Raw genomic sequence first — 22,584 nt, 5'->3', positions numbered from 1 at the left:
CTATGCAATAAATATGCTATGTGATAAATCTATTTAAAAGAAACGTAAATATATTTATCGAATGTTACAGTTATAACGCTTCTCTTGCGAGTACCTGCAATAAAGTGTACTCATGGAAGAAACTATAAGGAAATAAATTTGATTGTATTCTTATATATTAGTTAGCAAATAAAGCATATTAATAAAAATTAGTGGCGAGTTGAGGTTGGCATTAAAGCTGTTTACGTAACATTAATGACTATTTTGGTCTATTTTTTTTTTTTTTCGAAAAAAAGTAAATTTCTAGGGCGAGGTATATTATATATATTTAAACTTGTATTCTAAAAAAAAAAAAAGAAAAAAAAAAGCTCTTCCAAATGACAGAATATTTAGACCGGTATGTCCAAAAAATTTCTGGATATGTCACCGAACAGGCTCTGCGTTCTGTCCAGCCATGATGGTGAGAACCATTTGATAGAAGTTCTAAATCATGGAACAGGGGAAGCCCAATTTGAAATTATAAAAGATCCTTTAAATACTTATGATCTTTCTTGACTATGTTCATGGAGTTTGTTTCGATACAACAGCTACAAATACTGAACATCTGAAAGGTGCATGTACTATATTAGGAAAGTCTTGTGACAGACTATTGCTCATGTTAGCTTGCAGGCACCATGTTGGAGAAGTACATATAACACACTACTCTGCAAAAGTTATTATTGATAGTGTTGGACTTGAAAACCAGCTCTTCGAAGCTCTTAAGCAGAGGTGGGAGGTGATTGCTGTATATGAAGTTGATATTATGTTTATGTTTGATAACAATAAAAATCCCGAAACTTTAAAGGAGCAACAATAAGACAATTTCAAGTTAAAATTTGTTACAAAGCTCTCTGACAAATTTTGATTGAACAAATCTGTTCTCGTTAGAGAGAATGGATTTTTTCAATCTGCGCTTTAATAGACATAGTCTCTAGTTCATAGACTTAGACACAAATTTTTAGTGTTTGAGATATTCCATACATTTATATATTCATGTTTATGTCAAATAAAGATAGTTTGCAAACTGTGATGATTAGAGCATGAGAACAAAAAAAAACTAAATTTTGACACCCCCAACCCTTAACATAAGAGCAACAAGTTCACAAGATATTTTTTTACTAGTATTAACTAAATGTAAATCCATTGTAAAATTTCAAACGTTATACAATAATCTCTTAGAGCTTGAAAATTATGACCATATAAAGTTTGAACCCTCCTCAACTTGAGAGAGTTATATACTTTAGTGGGTCATAAAAACCAAACACTAAGAGATTATGTCATGAAATTTAAATTTTGTCAATGAATTTAAATTTAGTTAATAATAATAAAATAAATATTTTGTAAACTTGTTGCTTTGATGTTAAGGGCAAGAGGGGTTTAGGTTTTTTTTTATTCCCAGGCTCAAATTATGTCAATTTTTTGCAAAGTATCCTTAATTTTTTTTTAATTTTTAATTTAGATGCCCCAATAAGACCTTATGGTCTTCTCACAGAGCACCACAAAAGAGTATTTAAATAGGAAGTTCATAACTCCTTACCAAATGGCTAAATATGTCCAGAGCATGCTTCAAACCTTGAATATCTTGCTTATAAAGCAAATGCCTTATGAAACCCAATTAACATGAGCATATTAATATTTGTGATCTCTTTGTTTGGAAGTTAGATCATATCACTAAAAAACTGTCTACGCCCCTGTTAAAGTCTCCACTTAAATATATTTATATATTTAAAGGAAAATGTTATATCTCTAAACTGCAACAAACCACAAGATGCAAATAATATATACAAATCTAGGCTTTAAATGGCATTATAAACCAGGTTTAAAGTTTTTTAACCTATTGGAACATCTACCACCAAAGTGTAAAAAATGGCATATATTTCCCAAAATTTTAGGAAAAATAGTAAATTAACACAATAGCACGATCACTTTTCAATACTTAAAGAAAATTTTTTTTAAAAGTAACAATTTTCTCTAGTAGCCACTCATTAGCCTTAATGACCCTAGAAATATTTTTTCTTTCTTTAATTTAATGTTTCTTTGGCCCGGGCTAGTGATTACTATATGTTTATTTTTCACCTTTTTTCAGTAAATAAATAAATATTATGTTTATTTTTTCACTAAAAAATTTGTATAATGGTGTATATTTAATATTTATACTTTAGCAAAGAAAAATTGTTTGAACTCAAACTAATATCTCATATTAGCTAAAGTTAAACTTAATAGGAATTTGCTTTAGCCAAACATTTATTAAATTGAATCAATTTCCTTGGTCCCTTGGAGGTTTGAGTTAACGGAATTTAACTCTATATAATACATCAAGAATAGTTGAATGCAGTCAAGTATATGCTTTATAAAAAGCAATGAGAATAAAAAATGAAAAATTTGCAACAGGAGGAAATACTCTTCCTGTAAAATTTCCAGGAGATTGGAATTAGTTAATAGATATAAAGGATATGTTGGCCTTTTCTTAAGAAAAAAAAACAAAACATGTTGATTTATCCAAAAAATGAAAGTGAAAAATGAAAAAATAATTAGTAGATGTTAATAATACTGACAGTAACATTAAACAAATTTTTTTTTGCATTTTAGTAAATCTATAATAATTAAATTTAGTATAAAACTACATAAAATTAATAAAAACTTTGTAAAAGTAAAACATGATAACCAAATGTTAAACTATTTCAGAAAAAAGTTTTTCCAGGACCATTGGCCACCTTGAAGATAAACTTAAAGATAAACACAATCTTCCAGATTGTGTGTGATCAAAAAAGGAGATAACTGAAGATGACAGAAGATTCAAGATATAGAAGGACTAATGCTAATGTTAAGAAAAGGTTGCACATTTTGTTTTCACAATGTCAAAAATAATGATTCAAAAATGGGAAAAACTTTCTTGATAAAGATATTGATTATTATACAGACCTAACTGTGTCCCTCCTATCTGAGTCTCTCCTACCTGTGTCTGTCCTACCTAAGCCCTTCCTACCTGTGTCTCTCCTTCAAAAAATCTAAATTCTGTTGTACATATTAGAATTGATGAAGGATATCTAAAGAACTCTAAAGAACCATAAAAATGTTTAAAACATCAACATTAGATTTTTAACAAAAGAATTAGAAGTAGGACAGTAAAAAATAAAAATAAAACTGAAAAAAGGAAAAAAGGAAGTACAAAAGTAGAAAAATTTTTGTCCTACAAAAAGTAGGACAGAAAATATAAGACAACTGATCAGAGTACACTGAAAAATCAGTACAATCTGAAAACACTTTTTCACCTTAATAACTAAATTTTATTATAGCCTATAACTTCAAGCTCATTATTGTGGCCTTTGGATCATCAAGTAACTTATTTTTTGTGGCCTTTGGATCATGTAAGTAACTTATTTTTTTTATTTTGATTTAAGATCCAGTGTAAATTTTAAATAAGTAATGTGCCAGATTTTTTTTTAAACATAAGTTCTCAATAGAAAATACTCAAGATGGTACTGTGACGGGCTATTAGATAAAAAAAGAGTTCCTATGACTTTTGGATCACTAGCAGATAAATTGTTTCAAAGTTTTGAAAATCTTTAAACAAAATCTTCCCAGGGTGTTAACCAGAAATATATTTTATACCGATTTCGTGATATTGGGAGTATTTATTGTTATTGTTCAACAAAACATTGGTAATTTATATTGATATTGTCTTACTATAAGCAAAAAAAAAATAATCATTGAATTATATTAATTTGATACCAATTGGGAATTTTGAGGTATATGTGGTGCCATTGGGCTGGCTAACACCTGCCTTCTCAATCATTTGCTTGCCACCAACCATCACCATCACATTCAGTTCAAATGTGACGGTGATGTAGTGGTAGAGTTCTTGCTTCATTCATGAGAAAGTCACTCGCACCTTGTTTTATTATCACCTTGTATTATTATTTAATAATATTATAATATAATACAAGGTGATATAATATATCACCTTGTATTGTAATATAATATATCCCCTTGTAAGGTGATATATTATATCACCTATTATAATTATATCACCTACTATAATATTATAATATAATACAAGGTGATATTATATATCACCTTGTGTGGTGATATTATATATCACCTTGTATATAATATATAAAAGGTGATATAATATATCACCTTGTATTATTATTTAATAATATATATTATAATTTAATAACAATAAAAAATTCTTTTACCTGTGTGCCCAACTAGCGTTCTGATTAGATCTCCAGTGATTGCTGACCAAACTTTTAGTGTATTATCATCAGAAGCACTAACAATTCGAATTCCATCAAACTGTAGACATGTAACCACATGGTCATCATGCCCTTTTAAGTACTTGGGAGCTCTTAGACTTTGATACCTCCAATTTGATTCAAGCTTGTGAGAATATAAGAAATGTTGTTTATAGTTAGATGTTTGACTTGGTAAATCATCCAATGAGCAAAGCATCTCATACTCGCAACATTTTTCTTTCCATAACCTTTAAAAAACAAGCTTTCATTTTTCAAAATTCAAGCTATATACTTATAGAAATAGCTAAATAGTTATACTGTATAAAAAAGATTCTATTGTGGCATCTGGTTTATATATTAAAAGTGTTTTACATTTTATTAAAATTTTCTATGACAATGGTAGAAGGCAATAAAAGATAATCTAAAGATTTGAAGATTTTAAAAAACACTTTTTAAAATCTTACAAATTTACTCACAACAACTCATTAAAAACAACTCAAAACTTTAAGTGAAGGAAATGAGAAAGAAAAGTTTAAAAAAATAAAATTTAAGTTAAAAAAAGAAGAAACTAAAATATGAATAAATATTCAGCAAACTAAATTATTGAGGAAAACAAGAATGATAAATAAATATACATAAAATACATGAACAAAAATAGATAAAAATTCCATAAATTATAAATAAATAGATAAAATTCCAAAAAATAAATCCAAAAAAAAAACAACCTGAAGACTAAAACTGAAAAACTTGACCATTTCCTTGCCTGGAGATCAAATTAAATGTTTTCGTAAATATTTTTGTGTTAAAAAAGAAATGGAAGGATGTACATTAGATATTGGTGTACATTATATTTTGATGCTATAAAATATTTGTTTTGAATAACTTGGTTTATTTTAAATAATTTTTTTTATTTGTTTGATCTAAATTTACTCATAACTACTCAAGTAACTTAAGAAGTTTGAAAAAAAAAACTTGTCATAATTTGAGCCTTTATTGTTCAATATTTTACATAAATGCAAAAATAATTCTATAATAAGTATTATAGCAATAAACAATTTTTTAACTTCTAACAAAGCTTTCAAAACAGCTTTCATGGAACTTTAAAATTCTATTCTATAGTTACATTGTTTAATCAAAATATCATATATGTATATATATATATATATATATATATATATATATATATATATATATATATATATATATATATATATATATATATATATATATATATATATGAACATTAAAGCTAAAAATGGTTTTATATTATTTAAAAAAAAATATATTTATTACCATTGATGAATTAAAATATTTGTTTTAATTATATGATATTAAAAAAATATGAGATTGGATAGAGTTATGAAATAGGTTTTTGCAAAGAAAAATTTTGATTTATCACCAATTCCAGAAGATTCTGTAGAATAATTTATACATTTTTTCAACATGCTCCTTTTATGTAATTAATATTCAATCCATCATATAATATTTAAAAGAATAAAAAAATTTATAGGATAAATCTTAAGGCGTTTAAAACACCCAACATTTTTGCAAGAAATCGAACTGGCGGGGACCCTAAAAATTATATATCTTTTTTTGCTCAAACTTATTTTCAAATAAATAGTCAATTTCAAAAATTGATAAAATATGAAACCCCCTAATATATATACTATATATTTTATTTATATATATTTTTTTTAGTTTTGAGATGCTGTTTTTTTGTTGATAACAAGTAAAAATTAATAAAGAGGGAAGGAGAGGGAAGGGGGGGGGGAATCTTTTTTCCTGGAATAGACCCTGATATATATATATATATATATATATATATATATATATATATATATATATATATATATATATATATATATATATATATATATATATATATATATATATATATATATATATATATATATATATATATATATATATATACACACACACACACATAAATATGCATATGCAGGCATGCTGGTCTTCTCCATAAGCTTTCTTCTTACGGTGTATCTGGTAACATCTTTAAGTTTATTGAATCCTTCCTTTCCAATCGTAGTATAAAAGTTGTCCTCAAACAGCAATCTTCTTCTTATTCTGTAACTTCAGGGGTTCCTCAAGTTTCAGTCCTTCGCCTTATACTCTTCTTAATTTACATTAATGATCTTCCAGATATTCTCACATCTAAGGTGGCATTGTTTGCTGATGATACTACCATTTATTCTTGTCATGATAAGAAGCCGACACTCTCTGATTGCTTAGAGGGGGTATTTGAGCTTAAAAAGGATTCTGCTACAGCAAGGGGCTCACAGAGGCTAGTGAACTTTAATTCAGATAAAATCCAATTTTTTCAACCAATCATTATTGCAATAATTTAGATCTTTCTAAATTATTGCAATAATGAATACATTTCTGTTCATTTATGAACAGTAATGTATTTGATGAGTCATCTACCCTTCATATTCTAGGATTAACTCTTACTTCCGATCTTTCTTGGAAACCATATATCAAACCCGTTGCAAAATCTCTTTATCGAGCTCGACACTTACTTACTCCGGATTCTATTCTCCATCTCTATAAATCTCAGATCCGGCCTTGTATGGAATACTTTTGCCATATCTGGGGCAGATCTTCTAATGATGCCCTTTCTCTTTTAGATAAGGTACAAAAATGCATTATAAACATAGTTGGACCTGCTCTTGCTTACCATTATCCCACCATATTAATGTTGCTTCTCTTTCTCTTTTCTACAAATACTATATTGGGCACTGTTCTTAAGAGCTAGCATCTCTTGTGCTATCTACTAAAATATATTCTTGTGTTATTCATCATTCAATTAAGTCTCATCCTTTTTCTGTAACTGTTCCTAAGTGCTTCAAAAACTCTTATTCCTCTATTTTTTTTCGTTGAACATCAGTTCATTGGAATTCGCTTCCTTCATCTTGCTTTGCTGATTCAAATACATTGCAATCTTTTAAGTCATCTCTCAATCGTTATCTTGCTCTACAATCTTCATCTTTTCTCTTCCAGAAATGTCCAACTCTAATTAGTGGTTGCTTGCAGCCTTATTAGAAGCAAAGATGTCAAATTATAAAAAAATATATATATATTAAGGTGTGTCAATTTATTTAACTGCGCAGCGGCCTTGTTATTCAAGGTTCGTGTTTCCAGGTTATAGAGTTGAAAGAGGATTATTACTATGATTAAGTGGCCTCCTTATCAGTATTGGGCTTCTCAGCTTTGGGGAGGTGAATAAATTGAAAAAAAATAAAATTTGACGATTAAAACCCAATATTTTCAAAAAAAGAAACTTTATATTGAAGTAATGGTAGGATTTCATAAATGAAATGGAGTAATACTTTTAAAAATAAACTAAATTAAGCGGTAGCTACATTTTTCTGGGTTTTTATGTATTCAATTTGCTAATAATTTAAAAATCGTTAAAACGATGTTGTATTTTGTTTTTCTGTTTAAAAATTAAACTTTAAGTGGAAGAAATTTATTTCGCTTCTATTAGGAGATATTTTTCAAAACTTAAACACTTAGCTTGATAAAAATAAATTAAAAATAAAATTACTAAGAATATTGAAAAATTGTATTTTATTAAGAATAATGGCACCAAAAATCACAAGAAATTTATCAGCTACTCACTTAAGTAGATATGTTGGAAAAGGAAAACCACTTTTACCATTCGAGCTCCCTACCGCAACTTACAATATGGAAAATTTTTGAGAGAGACCAGTGATCTTGATAAAAGAAATTATACTGTCGATAAACAAGTTGATGATATGACTCTAGCTTTATCTGCTCAATGGAAAAAGCTAATTGCAAGTTTTTACATCCATTAGTAATAAAAGAATGTAGTATTAAAGCTGAACTGAAGTATCTGTGGGAAACTGCAGTTAAAGTTAGCCTTGGAAAAGCAAAAAAATCAATAAATGATAGCTTCATTCCAAAAATTGGCAAACTCTTTGATATTTTATCCTGTAAATGTTTAATTGCTTTGCACAGATTAATCAAGTAATAATAAAATATGTTTCTTAGTAAATATTTCCAATACAACTATTTTTGGAGAAATTAAATGTTGATATAGTGATTTATAAAAATATCTCAATATCTCTTTGTTACTTTTTAGATTTTTTGTAAACCATTAACTTAATGATAATAACAAAAAGTTTCTTGTATTTATTTTTTTTTAGATTGAAAAAACAAATAAAGTTGACTCAGAACCAAATATTTCTAGAGAACCAGAACCTTCCATTAATATTGTAAAAGTTTAAAGCAGAATGGACATAATAAACATTGCACTTGCTAATATGAAGCATAACACTAGCTTACCAGAAACCGCAAAAATAGTGACAGCAGCACTTATAGGTGCAAAAATTATAACAAAGAATGATACATTGATGATTATTGCTTACAGCAAGGTCAAAAGGGCGCAGGAGAAGTTAGCAATCGAATTAGATAACAAATTTAATAAAGATTTTGAAAATAATGTGGTTTCGTTAATTTTTTTTTGATGGCAGGAAAGATACTACAAGAGTATTAACAGAATTGATTGTAGGTATTTCCCTGGTCTTCCTAAAAGAAGAACATTATTCTCTAGTTACTGGAGTTTAAAAGAAGAACATTATTCTCTAGTTACTGAACCAGGTGGTAGATATCTATTTTATTTTGTTCCTGACTGATCACAAAAAACATGCTGAGGTAACTGCAGACCACTTGGTTAACTGCTTGGTGGAAAAAAATTTAGGAACACAGCTAAAAGCTGTAGGAGGAGACAGTACAAATGTAAATACTGGTTGGTAAGGTGGTGTGATGCAATGGGTGGAAAGAAAATTGAGAAAGAGATTAGTGTGGATTGTGTGCATCTTCACACAAACGAGTTAGGGTCAAGACATTTAATTAATTAAAATATTGGGTAAAGGACCTTCAATTTTTGTTGTTGTAACCAAACTAGATCAAAACATATGAATGTGATTCAAAAATATATATACACATTTTTTCTGTGGTTATTTTAGTTGCTCCAAGAAGACCTGATGGTCGCATCACAGAGCACCGGAGAAAAGCCTTTAACTTAGAAGTTTACGCTTGCTTCATGTCAAAAAAAATTCTTGAGTAGGCATTGAACCACATATCAGTAAAGGATCCAGCATTTTTGGCGTTTGAGATAGATAACAGAATGGTGCAAACTCCAAACATTTGTATGTTTATACTTATGTCAAATAATGATGCTTTGCAAAATATTGAGATGATTGGAGGCTAGGAACAAAAAAAGCCCTAAAATTTTATCCCCCCTGTCCCAAACATGAGAGCAACAATTTGGTAAAATAATTTTTTTACTTTTCTTAACTAAGTTTATATTCATTCATAAATTTTAAGTTTCATAGTATTATTTCTCAGCGTTCATAAATTATAAACATATAAAGTTTAAACCCTCTTTAATTTGAGGGGGTTACAAACTTTCTCTGGTCATAATTTTTGAACACTTAGAGATTGTAAAACAATACTTAAAATTTATCAATGTATATAATCTTAGTTTAATATAGGAAATAAGCTATTTCACCAATTAGTTGTTTTTCTGTCACATTTGGGGCAGGGGGATAAAATTTTAGGGTTTATATGTTCCCAGCCTCCAATAACTGCAACTTTTTAAAAAGCACCATTAATTGGCATAAGCGTAAACATACAAATGTTTGGATTTTGCTCCATGTTAGCTATCTTAAACACCAAAAATGCTGGATCCTTTACAGCCACAGATCTCTTGTTTCTGAAGCAAATTTGCTTCAGAATTCAGTGTTTAAATGCTGCAAATGTACAATAAATATTTATATACACAACCATCGGAATTAGGAAAAATGAGGTCGGCAATAATTTGCTGACCTCAATCTTTTGGGGTCGGCATCAGGTCGGCAAAAAAAGTTTGATACAAAGGTTTTAGCATAAAACATAAAAACGAGGTCAGTAATTTTTTGCCGACCTCAAATATTTTAAGATCGGCAGTTAGGTCGGCATTGTCGAATGCCGACCCTAATTCCTACGGTTGTATACATATAAATTTTCAGCTTATAAATATCTCAAGAAAATAAGTAAAATTAAAATAATTTTTAAATGTACTATTAAGATTCAGAGTTTGCAATTAGGTACCGGATCAAAATTCTAATTATTAAAACCATTCAATAAAGAGAAAGCAAGAAAGCAGTTGCTGTAGCTAGCTCCTTAAACCCACTCTTCCTATTTTTTAATGGTTCTTTACAAGAACTCTTTATTTGAAGTAGCTTCTGAAGCTATCTCTGAATGCACAGCAAAATTCAATTTTTTATTATGAAATATTTTTCTAAAAACAAGAAATACATTTCTTGTATTAAGAAATATATTTCTTGATTTAAGAAATAAATATCCTACCCTGCAGTTTATTTTTAAAAACAAGAAATATATTTCTTGTTTAAGAAATAAATTTCTTAAACTATGATCAATAGATTTACGATTTTGCTGTGAGTTCTGATGAGTTGTTAGCAACTTTGAGATTTTAAAAGTTTTGGAATTTATTGTATCCAAAAAGTCTTAATTTTGACAAAATAAAATCAACAAGCTACTTCCTTTATTTTCATTTTTACTATATTTCTACTGATTTTAAGAAAAATATCAGTGGAAAAAAAAAATTGGTTTAGAGTTATTTTTTTTTGTATTTTACATCTGACTTTAAATCATTTTACAAACCATTATTTTTACAAACCATTAGACATATTATTCTTAAATAATAAGACTAAAATACAAAAACTTATGAAATTAAGTTTTACTTTAAAAATTGAAGGTCAAAAACCATGATGCCATGATGATGGAGAGAAAAATGCAGTCAGCTATTCTACTTATTACTCAGAATAAAAACCTTTCTTTCTTGTTTCTTCTTCCTGGTTTTAGAGAAATGCAATTTGAATTTCATGAAATTCAAGGCATGTGAAACAGCTCCATATTTGTTAATTTTCACCTAATGGTCTGATTTGTAAATGTAAATAATTTTAAAATTAGAAACTTATACATTTTGTTTTTGCAAAAAGGCATTTTAAAGTGAAGTAGTTTTATCTTTACCTTACTATTTTTTAACCTTTTATGGTTTTATGATATAAATAGTTTATCTGCCGGCTTAACAGTTTTATTTACGGCTACGGCTATATGAAGCTCTCCAACATGATGGCAGGAGGTTATCAAGAATAATTGCTATCCAGGAAACTTAGCTAATCTTGTACAAACCCTTTTTAAATACCAGGGATTGAAGTGGTTGAACTGTATGAGATCAAAAGCATCTAACAAATTTCAAATTGCTGTGTATTGGGCCTCAACGCCCATGTATTGTGTTTAAAAACTACGTTTTTTGAATTTCATAACGAATTTGTACGCTTTTAAAATAAAATAATCGTAATAAAAATGCGCACAATCAGTATAGATAAAAAACCTTCTATTATATAGTTAACAATGTGTAAATTTCTATTCGCGCTGATTATTTAAAAATGGCTTTAATAACTCAAAAAATGTAAAAATTTTAAACTTTAAAAGAGTGGCGCGAGTATAAATAGTCGTCCAAAAAAAAAAAAAAATTTCATTAAAAAAATAATAACTTGGGAATATTTTATGACAATCTGCATACTAAAATTGGTTCATGAGGGTCTTAATAGGATGGGCTAATATATATATATATATATATATATATATATATATATATATATATATATATATATATATATATATATATATATATATATATATATATATATATATTAGGGCTGTCCAAAAAAAATTTTTTTTTCAGATTTGATTGCATAGTTGTTTATTTTGTGCCATTTGACATAGTAATTAACTGTGCAAAAAATCTTTCCAATCAGATAATGTTAAGGGGGTGCTCAATGACCATAAAGTTTTACGAAAAATGTGAAAAACATGGAAAAAGTAACAAAGTTCCACAAATTTCTAAAACCCGGTTAATTAGATTTTTCAGATTTGATCAGTTTTAATTATCTCTAAATATTAAATTCTGAATACAAATTACAATCCACATCCACTTTAGACTGGTTTATTAGCAGAGAAATTAATGAAATAAAATACTGCAATACGACTAAAGTTCTGCGGTTTTTGTTATATCAGAACTTTTCCAAAATAAAACACTAGGATTTTTGACTCTTTGTCATTGATTAAAATACGAATTATAAACAAAAAAACATATGAGCAATTAACATTTAATTATCGTAATGTTATAGTTCGTGCAATGTTAATGCTAGCGAGGACTATAACTCTTCAGAGTACACTTTCTGGCATCTGGCACTCGCTTTCTGTGATCCTCAACCACTTGAATTAACCTCTGCATTTCAGATTCATTCCTTGTAATCGATTCATTAAACATCGACATTAAAGCCACAGATCGTTCGGCAGCATCATTTACTACTTTCAATGAATATACTAAATTTTTTCCTTCTTGGTATTCTGGGGAATCATTCCAGGTAGCTGGATCGTTGTTGAACAGAAAATCAATATCAACCTTCATTGACCGCAACGCACTTGCTGAAACTGATGTCACCAGCATGTCCAGAGATTTCTTCTCTAGACTTTCAATGTTCTTTAATTTGATCAACCTTTCAGACCAGTTCTCACCGTGAAATTTCATGTTGGAAATCATTTTTCGCTTCTCTTCCGTTTGAAGTTTGTTTGAAAACAAAGCTAGTGGGACCAATTCTGGTGAAAGGTACCACAAATGGTTTTGAAAGTTCTTGACTGCTGCTTCGGAAATCGTTTTATTCACAACTGCAAACTGCTTAAGTTGCTGAAACAGAAACAAGTCATTAACTGGAGCATCGCTGGCATTTGTGCATGATATCCAAGATTTTACATAAACCAGACTAGCAAATAAGCAAAATTCACAGAGATTTTTTTCCTCTTTTGTGGTCAACTTGAACTCTTCACGAAATAAATAAATCTTAAAACAATAAATAACCTTGGCCATCCAGCGAGCCATGTGATAAGCACCAGGGATCTTGAAATGATAATTTTTCTCTTCTTGATCAGTTTTCCAAGTATTAACTATCTTGGCAGTTTTCCAAGTATTAACAGACAGAGATCCATGATTTCTTTGTAGTCATCCCTTGGCATTTTAACATGCAGGTTTTCTTTGAGGAATGCAATCACTTCATTTTGTAGTTCTTGCACCAGGGGTATTTTCATTCGAATGTCATCCAGAGGTTTAAAATTTCCTTGATTAACTTTGGGCCAATATTGCTGAAATCTCTGGAAAAGAGGTATGTTGGGACCAGATGATGGTCCAAATAGTGATCTAAACACTCCTGCTACTATGATCTCATGAACATGGTGTCTGCAAACGAAATATAACAAATTTCTACCTATATGTTTCTCTAGAACTACACATGCACCATTTTTGGAGCCAGTGTTAGAGGCTGTAGTATCAAAACTCATTCCAATAACATCACCAATTATGTCCCAGAAATTAAGCAGATGAATAACTGCTTTTGCTTGGGCTTCTCCAGTTCCAGCTGATAGTTTTGCTATTCCAAGTATTTTGTCAACATTGTGACCTGTCACACCTACAGATAGCCGGTCAACATTTGCTTTAGGGGCTGCAGAATTTGTACGATCTATCATCAGTTTGCCATCCCAGTGGACGATTAATGGTGGTTTGTCCAAATCGCAGAATTCAGTTCGAACAGTGGCTTCAATATTTGATCGATGATAGGTTCGTTTTCTACGGACTGTAGAACGTGACAATGATCCATCATCGAGGTTCTGTCCACCAGCCCTTGCAATTGCTGCTGCTAGTATAGTAAATTTTGTGTCAGATAGATTAATTCTGTCTAATGTTGATGAAACATCAGGCGAGTCAAGAATTGTATCTAAGATACATTGTCGTTTTGGAGTACTTGCTAAACTTGATTCAGCTGACCCTGAGGAACTTGCTTTACTGACTTGTTGTCTGTAATAAACAGGGATTTCTATCTTAAAATCTCTATCAACCATTTTGTCATTATCAACAGCATCGTTATCGTTGTCATCACTATAACTTTCGTCATGTAAAGGTTCAATAACAGGAACTATTGCACTTGCACCAGATTGTCTTTGCTCTTCTTTTAGCTTTCGTTCTCTCTCTGCTTGTTTCCTTGCTTCATTTCTTTCTTCTAATTTTGAAAGTTCTTTGTCCTCTCCAAACATCACCATTTTTCTCTGACATCTCTGATCCAATAAAAATTCTTTATCTTCTTCAATTCTGATCATGGTTTCAGCATCCTTGTGGGCAATGTCAAAAAGTAGGCCAATGGTGTCTGTAAATGATTTCTCTCTCGATTTCTGAGAATCTGACAACCTGGATTTTTTTTTTTTATTAATTTAAATTCCTGGACTAAAGTTTTCAACTTTAAGACTACATTCGGATGAAATGCTGTCGGAATACGGGCTTTATTCCAAATAATAATCAGTTCATCAACAGTTGTTTTAAGACTTTCAGGCACTGACTTTTTGGTTGAATTAAGATGATAAAAAAATGTTTTTAAAACATCAGATGTTAAGGGAAGAACTTTATCTGGAAGATTTGGCTCTGGTTGTCCAATTAAAAAGATTTTGGTTTGAAGTCGTGTAGAGATAGCAACACGAGATGATGCTGCCATTTCAATGATAACTGAAATATTATGAGAAAATCAAAACTCAATACCATATTATACAAACTTATCATTCAGTTGTTGGTTTATGCAGCTGCAGCAATATATTATAATAATTATTACTAAAGAAATTAAATAAATATTTTCAAATTAGAAATTATTATTATCTGCACTTAATAACAAACAATACACTACCAGACTACCATGCTAGTTTTCTGTAATAGGTTACTAAGGTTAGGTACTATCAAAATATTAATACATTTGTTGTCAAACTGAAATTCCAAATAAAAATAATATTTATACTTGTAAACCTTTTTATTCTGTTTGAACAAATTCTAAATTGAGTTAAATAATAGTATTAAAATTATGAATACAAACTTTAACAAAATGATATAAACACAGTTGTTTTAAACACTAGCAGACATTTTTTAGTCTGGTGCCCTGATGACAGTTAATCTGCTGCACTTTAATTAATCTATATAGCAGGCAATCAGACAATATTTCAGTGGAAAAAATCTAACTAACCAGGTTCTAGAAATTTTTGGAACTTTGGAACTTTTTACACGTTTTTGACGTTTTTCGTAAAACTTTATGGTCATTGAGCTCCCCCTAAACATTATCTGATTGGAAAGATTTTTTCAACAGTCAATAACTATGTCAAATGGCACAAAATAAACAACTATGCATTCAAATCCGAGAAAAATTTTTTTTTCCTGTGTTCACATGAACAGCCCTAATATATATATATATATATATATATATATATATATATATATATATATATATATATATATATATATATATATATATATATATATATATATATATATATATATATATGTATATATATACATCCGAAATTTCTTTTAAGCACCAAAAATGTAAACATTTTTATAAACAAGACAAATTTTTTAATTTTTAAAACCATTTTTTTAATAAAAAATAATACATGCTTTGACTAAAACTAGTCAGTTACTTCAGTTCTTCAGTTAAAATTAAATATTTCAAATTTGTTAAAATACCTGTGAAGCGTAACGAAAAAGCGTAAAGCATTTCCAAGTAACTCAACTCAGCAAATATATTTTGCATCGTTAGAACTTATATTGCGTCACTAGCGTATTTTCAAGTACCGCATTGTAATTAAAGTTATTTTATTAACGCGTTAAAAATCATACAAACAGTTTGTTTTTTTTTCTCACTATAACAAAAGTTACAAATAAAATCTAAGTTCTTATTAAAAAAATCATTTTTATTATTTTTTTCAAATATGAACTAAATTTTATTTTGAAAAAAATAATTTTTTAATGAAACGTAAAATGTTTGTTTATTTTCTTATGATTTTACATTTGGTTTTTGGTTATTTTATTAACTGTTAATAATTTTTTTCCTATTTATTTTGTGAACTCTTTTTGATAGTGTTTTTAAACAATAAAGAGTTTTATCAGTTACCGATAATATATTCGTGATCATAGTTTATTTTCATAAATTAAACAAACGTCATTAAAACTTTACGCCATTGAATTGACAATAAACTTAAAATAAAATATTTTATTAATAAAATATTTACTTCAAAATAAATCGTGTATTTTTTAAACTATTATGACAAAAAATAATTTATATATTTATATATTTAATTCCTTAAGATAAAACTTAAAACACTTTATTTTCTTTAACTAATTTCTAACAACAACAAAAAAATTATTAAACAAACTGTTTCTTTAACAAAAAATCTATTAGTTTACAATTGCGGTTATATGCTTTTACTTACGACTTTATTTCTTCCGAATAAACATCACATAAACAATATCAAAAGATAATTTAAATATTCTAAAAGATAAAAGTTTTTGCGTAACGCAAAACTGCAGAACGTGCAGGCAAATCGCCTTTTCGCTAGCAAAATACGAGCTGCGTAACGCTTCTTAACAAAGCTTGATATATATATATATAGATTATAAAATATAGATATGCATATATATATATAGATTATATAGTATAGATATGTACATATAGATTATATACTACATATATATATAGATTATATAGTATAGATATGTATATAGATTATATAGTATATGTGTATATATATATATATATATATATATATATATAATATATATTATATATATATATATATATATATATATATATATATATAACAACATCTTTAACGGCAACATCTTTAAGATCATTGAATCCTTCCTTTCCAATCGTAGTATAAAAGTTGTCCTCGATGGACAACACTCTTCTTCTTATTCTGTAACTTCAGGGGTTCCTCAAGGTTCTATCCTTGGCCCTATACTCTTTTTAATTTACATTTACGACCTTCCAGATATTCTCACATCTAAGGTGGCATTGTTTGCTGATGATACTACCATTTATTCTTGTCGTGATAAGAAACCAACACCCTCTGATTGCCTGGAGGGGGCATTTGAGCTTGAAAAGGATCTCACTTATGCTACAGCATGGGGCTCACAGTGGCTGGTGAACTTTAATTCAGATAAAACCCAATTTTTTTCAGCCAATCGTTATCGCAATAATTTAGATCTTCCTATATTTATGAACGGTGATGTACTTGATGAGTCACCTACTCTTCATCTTCTAGGATTAACTCTTACTTACAATCTTTCTTGGAAACCGTATATCAAATCGGTTGCAAAATTAGCATCTGCTAAGGTTGCATCTCTTTATCGAGCTCGCCACTTTCTTACTCTGGATTCTATTCTCTACCTCTATAAATCTCAAATCCGGCCTTGTATGGAATACTGTTGCCATATCTGGGGCGGATCTTCTAATGGTGCCCTTTCTCTTTTAGACAAGGTGCAAAAACGCATTGTAAACATAGTTGGACCTGCTCTTGCAGCCAACCTTCAACCATTATCACATCGTCGTAATGTTGCTTCTCTTTCTCTTTTCTACAAATACTATAATGGGCACTGCTCTAAAGAGCTAGCGTCTCTTGTGCCATCTACTAAAATTCATTCTCGTGTTACTCGTCATTCAATTAAGTGTCATCCTTTTTCTGTGACTGTTCCTAAGTGCTCCAAAAACGCTTATTCGTCTAGTTTTTTTCCTCGAACATCAGCTCTTTGGAATTCGCTTCCTTCATCTTGCTTTCCTGATTCATATAACTTGCAATCTTTTAAATCGTCCGTCAATCGTTATCTTGCTCTACAATCTTCATCTTTTCTCTTACAGTAACTTCCAACTTTAATTAGTGGCTGCTTGCAGCCTTGTTGGAAGCGAAGATGTTTAAAATATATATATATATATATAGATATATATATATATATATATATATATATATATATATATATATATATATATATATATATATATATATGTATATATATATATATATATATATATATATATATGTATATAGATATATATATTATATATATATATATAATATTATATATATATATATATATATATATATATATATATATATATATATAATATAGAGATATAGATTGCATAACTCCTCACAAATCACAGTAAAACAATCTAAATAAAGAAACAATGTAAGCAGATAAGTATAGTTTTGCATTTTTACGCTATGCCACTGTTTTTGTACAACAACAAATATTTATTAAATGAAAGTTTTATCATATTTTAGTTAAATTTTTTTTCAATTTTTTGGAGTAAATTATCTCTGGTGTTTTTCAATGTTTAAACTCATTGTTTATTTTAGTTTTAATGCAAATATACTTATAGTAAATATATAATTTTCTACAAGTGGATGCAGTAAGCATCAACTGTAAAGTATGAAATAAATTGCCATGAATATCTTTTGAAAAAATCAGCTATTAATAATATAACTACGATAATATAAATTCTAGAGATATTTTATACATAGGATTTAAAAGATAAGCGCCTTTAAAAGATGCAACAGCTACCAACAATGTGATTTGAAGCTTTTAAAAACACAAAGAGAAATGTGTAGTATGACAATTGATGATGGTATTTTTGCTTATTATTAAATACAATCATTTTCTTAAAAAAACATAAGAAACATGGAAAACTGTTTTACTTAAACTTATCACTTATTTTTATACAAAAACTTACAAGTGGTCTTCAGCTAACACTCTCCAATACCGACATGTCATTGCAGCTTTGCACAAATGTTTTGGTTCTAAGAAAGATAGCACATATAAAGCAAGTTCCTTTGGTAGCAACGATATGAAGTCTCTTTGAAAATAAGGTTCAATTTTTGCCATCATATGACGAACAATTGACATATCACACATACCGATTAGTTCATTTATTACATAAAGTCTTTCTTCTCTTCCCCATGATTTGAACTGATTTAACCATTGAGGCATACCATAAGGGATATCATTTTTATATGAAATAGTGTGATCAGTATTAAGAAATGAATTGCACAATGAAGAAATTGAGGTAGCACAAATTTGATTATTTAATAACAAATCATCATGAGAAACATCACTATTTTTACATCTTTTATCTGGAGAAGGATTCTCTTTATTGCTTCTCCAATGTGAAATATTAGAATCTAATTTATACTGTCTTTTTAAATTATTGTTTTGGTTTTTTAAAGTTGAGTTGCATTGTTGATCTTTACTTTTACTGAATACTATAACGTATTCTTCTTGTATTTTTGATATTAAAGTCTTTGTAATTCCTTCAACAGAAATAAGATCAGATAGTGACTGATAACTTGAGAGCACTTCCCTATGATTAATAATAGCCGATGCTTTAGCTTTACCTATTCCAGGAAGACTCTCTAGCTCTTGAATAGTCATTGAGTTTATGTCTATCATAGGTTTGTTCATTTTTAATCTCTCTTAAACACATATGAACATTTTATCTATAAAAAAAATGAATATATATATATATATATATTTATAACAAGTAAAAATTAATAATGTCAAGCAAAAAAATAATAATTAAAAACTTTTATACCAAAAAATACATATGAATTAAAACAATACAAAATTAAAAAAAAACATATATATTTTAAATACAGGTTTGTTAAATATATAAGATTTTATTTCCTACCAGGTTAATATTTAATTTTAAACAACGACACATAAAAAGATTTAAAAAGGTTATAAAAAGATTATGAATTTAATTTTATATTTGACAACAGTTATATTTATGCAACAACAACAACGAAATAATTTACAATTAAAAAACTTCTATAACGATTTTATAGTCTTAATTTATTATTTCTAATTTGTTAGCTATGAAACAATCAAGAATAACAAACCTCTTGTTTTTAGCTTGTTCCATTTTACAATTCTTCAATAATTATAATAAATAATTCTTCAACTTTAGAAAGCAGAGAGAGGCAGCAAGAAAAATAAAGTCCTTCTTCTAATAAATTGTATTAATTAGAAACAAAAATACTGCTATAGATAAAACACATAGTGGGCTTTTAGATATCGTACCTCCGTATTATCGGATCATATGGACTCATTTTGTTTTAACGAAACGCGAAATTCTTTTTAAATAATAAAATTTTTATTTTTGACGGAAAAATCGGTTTAATAAAATTACCGCAGAATTCAATTTTTTGAGTTACTTTTCATGAGTGGTAAAAAGTACGGAACATTGTGAGGTAGAAGAATTTTAAACCCTTATTTTATTATTTAAAAAAGATTAAAAATTAAAATGACATAAAAATGATGCAAAACAAAAAGGTTTAACAGCAGACTCTATCTTTTAGAGCCTTTTTCCTTTTCTTTTTTTTTTTTTTTAAACTATGTTTTCCTCAGGTTTTTTTTAACTTGTTTCCAGACTCCAATAACATAAAATATTTTTTTACAAACAAATCTAAAAATTTTTGAACAAGTAATTTGGATTTTGTAACAATAAATTCAAAAGATGTATTACCTCGTTGAATAACAAAAAGTTGGATGCTTTTACATTTTTTTTTACATATTTATATAGAATAACATGCATTTCTTTTTTTCTATAGGTTTTGCACTTATGTGACAAGGACAAAAAAGGTTTTAACTTCAAAAATGTTTTGAATATAATTTTTTGATAATTTGTTTTTTGAAAAATTGTGATTTTAAATGAAAAACTTTGATTTCGATACTATCGAAATCAAACATAACTAACATAACATAGAAAAATATTTTGAAAAAAAGTATTCTTTTTTTATCGATTACAGTTTTATATTTGGTGAAATTTGTTTTTTAGGACGTGCTTTTAAAGATTTTTTAGGCATAAAAAATTAAATAGGAGTAACAAAATATTTTTGGTGGTATTGTATAATAGTAAGTCTAATTTATCTTATCCATATGTTTAAGTTAGCTTATAATAGATGTTTAACCTTATAGAATCTATTAATCAAGCCACTCTATTGTTTCAGAAGTAACCTGTTAAAAGGTTAACTTTAAATTGTGAAAAAAAAACAACAAGATTTACTCAAGATTTCCATAAAATAAGTTAGTTAATTAATCTCACGTTAATGTCGCCAAAACTGGAAATTAATAAAAATTAAACGGAGCAACATAGGAATAACTTGCTGGTAAAAGTATATTCTAATGTTTTGATGTAAAAACTGGGCTCAACTGTGAATCAAACCCTGTTATTATAAAATCAATTGGAAAATAACAGTACAAATAACTTAAAAAGGTTTTTTTCTTTTAAACGACAAATGAAATTATGCTTATGTTGCCCAAAAAAGCTTTTCTCTATCGACCACAATGGAGCACAACTATTTGATAAAAAGTCTATTGCAGACTGCTTAAACTATCAATTTTTTTCATTACCTGTAATTAAATCTTAATTGTCTGTTTTTCTTTGAAAAACCGAAGTTGTTTATTCTCCAGTTACAAGTTCTTTATATGATTGTCGTAATATCGAAAAACATTTTCTGCACTTGACGTTTAAAAGCCTCTGGTTTGATGGGATTCTTTCTCGAGTGCTCATAAGCCGTTCTAAGAACCCAGAGGTCCGAGGTTCGACGCCAGTTCCAGCCCAACAAGCGACATTGGTACGGAAGGAGGCGTGAACTTCCTGTTAATTGCTTGGATATCCTAGTTAATAATAAATTAAATGGTCAGAACAGATTAGTCAAGCTACTCTTAAGGCAAAATCTGTACTTAGGATACCCAAAGAATTAAAAAAAAAATGGAGTCCAAGTATGTGGGTAAAGTTTTATTGCGCATATGTGCGGCCAATATTGGATTACTGTTCTCAAGTTTGGAGCCCTTCCCTAAAGTAGAACATTAAAAATTTAGAACCAGTTCAACGTAGGGCAACCAAACTTGTTTTACAATCGTGCAACATAAACTACAAATCACGTCTGTCAAATTTTGGTCTCAGCTCACTAGCTGAACGTAGATCAAGATCAATATTCAGTTTTTTGAAATTTATAAAAAATTCAACAACAAAAAAAGTCAACTGACATCAGAAATGAGTTCTTTTGCATGTGATAGCTATGCAGGTAGTCTTTGTAGTGAAAAGCATAAAATTGAACGAGAAGTTATCAGAAACTTCTAAAGGGGGGAGCGAGTAACGAAAAGTTTTGATTTTAATTTATGTTGTATATTTAATGATCATTAACCTCCATATATATGAAACAAATAAAAAATGTAATACTTGCGTCAAATATCGTTTATCTCTACAAAAATACTAACTGAAATTTCAGAAAATAATTATTCATGTGTGACATTTACTAATAAACTCATTTGCGATCTTAGCCAAAT

At 28.4% G+C, this 22,584-nt stretch overlaps 1 protein-coding gene across 1 annotated transcript in view; it reads right to left on the bottom strand.

Annotated features, from left to right (window-relative positions):
• LOC100203995 (F-box/WD repeat-containing protein 7) overlaps positions 1–20,383 on the bottom strand; it is a 36,662-nt gene extending 16,279 nt beyond the window's left edge. The window contains exons 1-3 of the mRNA XM_065790360.1: positions 20,133–20,383; positions 18,968–19,730; positions 4,218–4,504 (exon numbers count right to left, since the gene is read on the bottom strand). Coding sequence (XP_065646432.1) covers positions 4,218–4,504; positions 18,968–19,695 — 1,015 coding nt within the window. The 5' untranslated portion in view covers positions 19,696–19,730; positions 20,133–20,383. The remainder of the gene's footprint in view (positions 1–4,217; positions 4,505–18,967; positions 19,731–20,132) is intronic.
• Positions 20,384–22,584: the final 2,201 nt, after the last annotated feature.

Source organism: Hydra vulgaris, chromosome 02 (assembly GCF_038396675.1).
Source record: "Hydra vulgaris chromosome 02, alternate assembly HydraT2T_AEP".
Taxonomy (NCBI): Eukaryota; Metazoa; Cnidaria; class Hydrozoa; order Anthoathecata; family Hydridae; genus Hydra; species Hydra vulgaris.
Note: the sequence above shows the minus strand (reverse complement) of the source record. Positions and strands in the feature narration are given on the sequence as shown.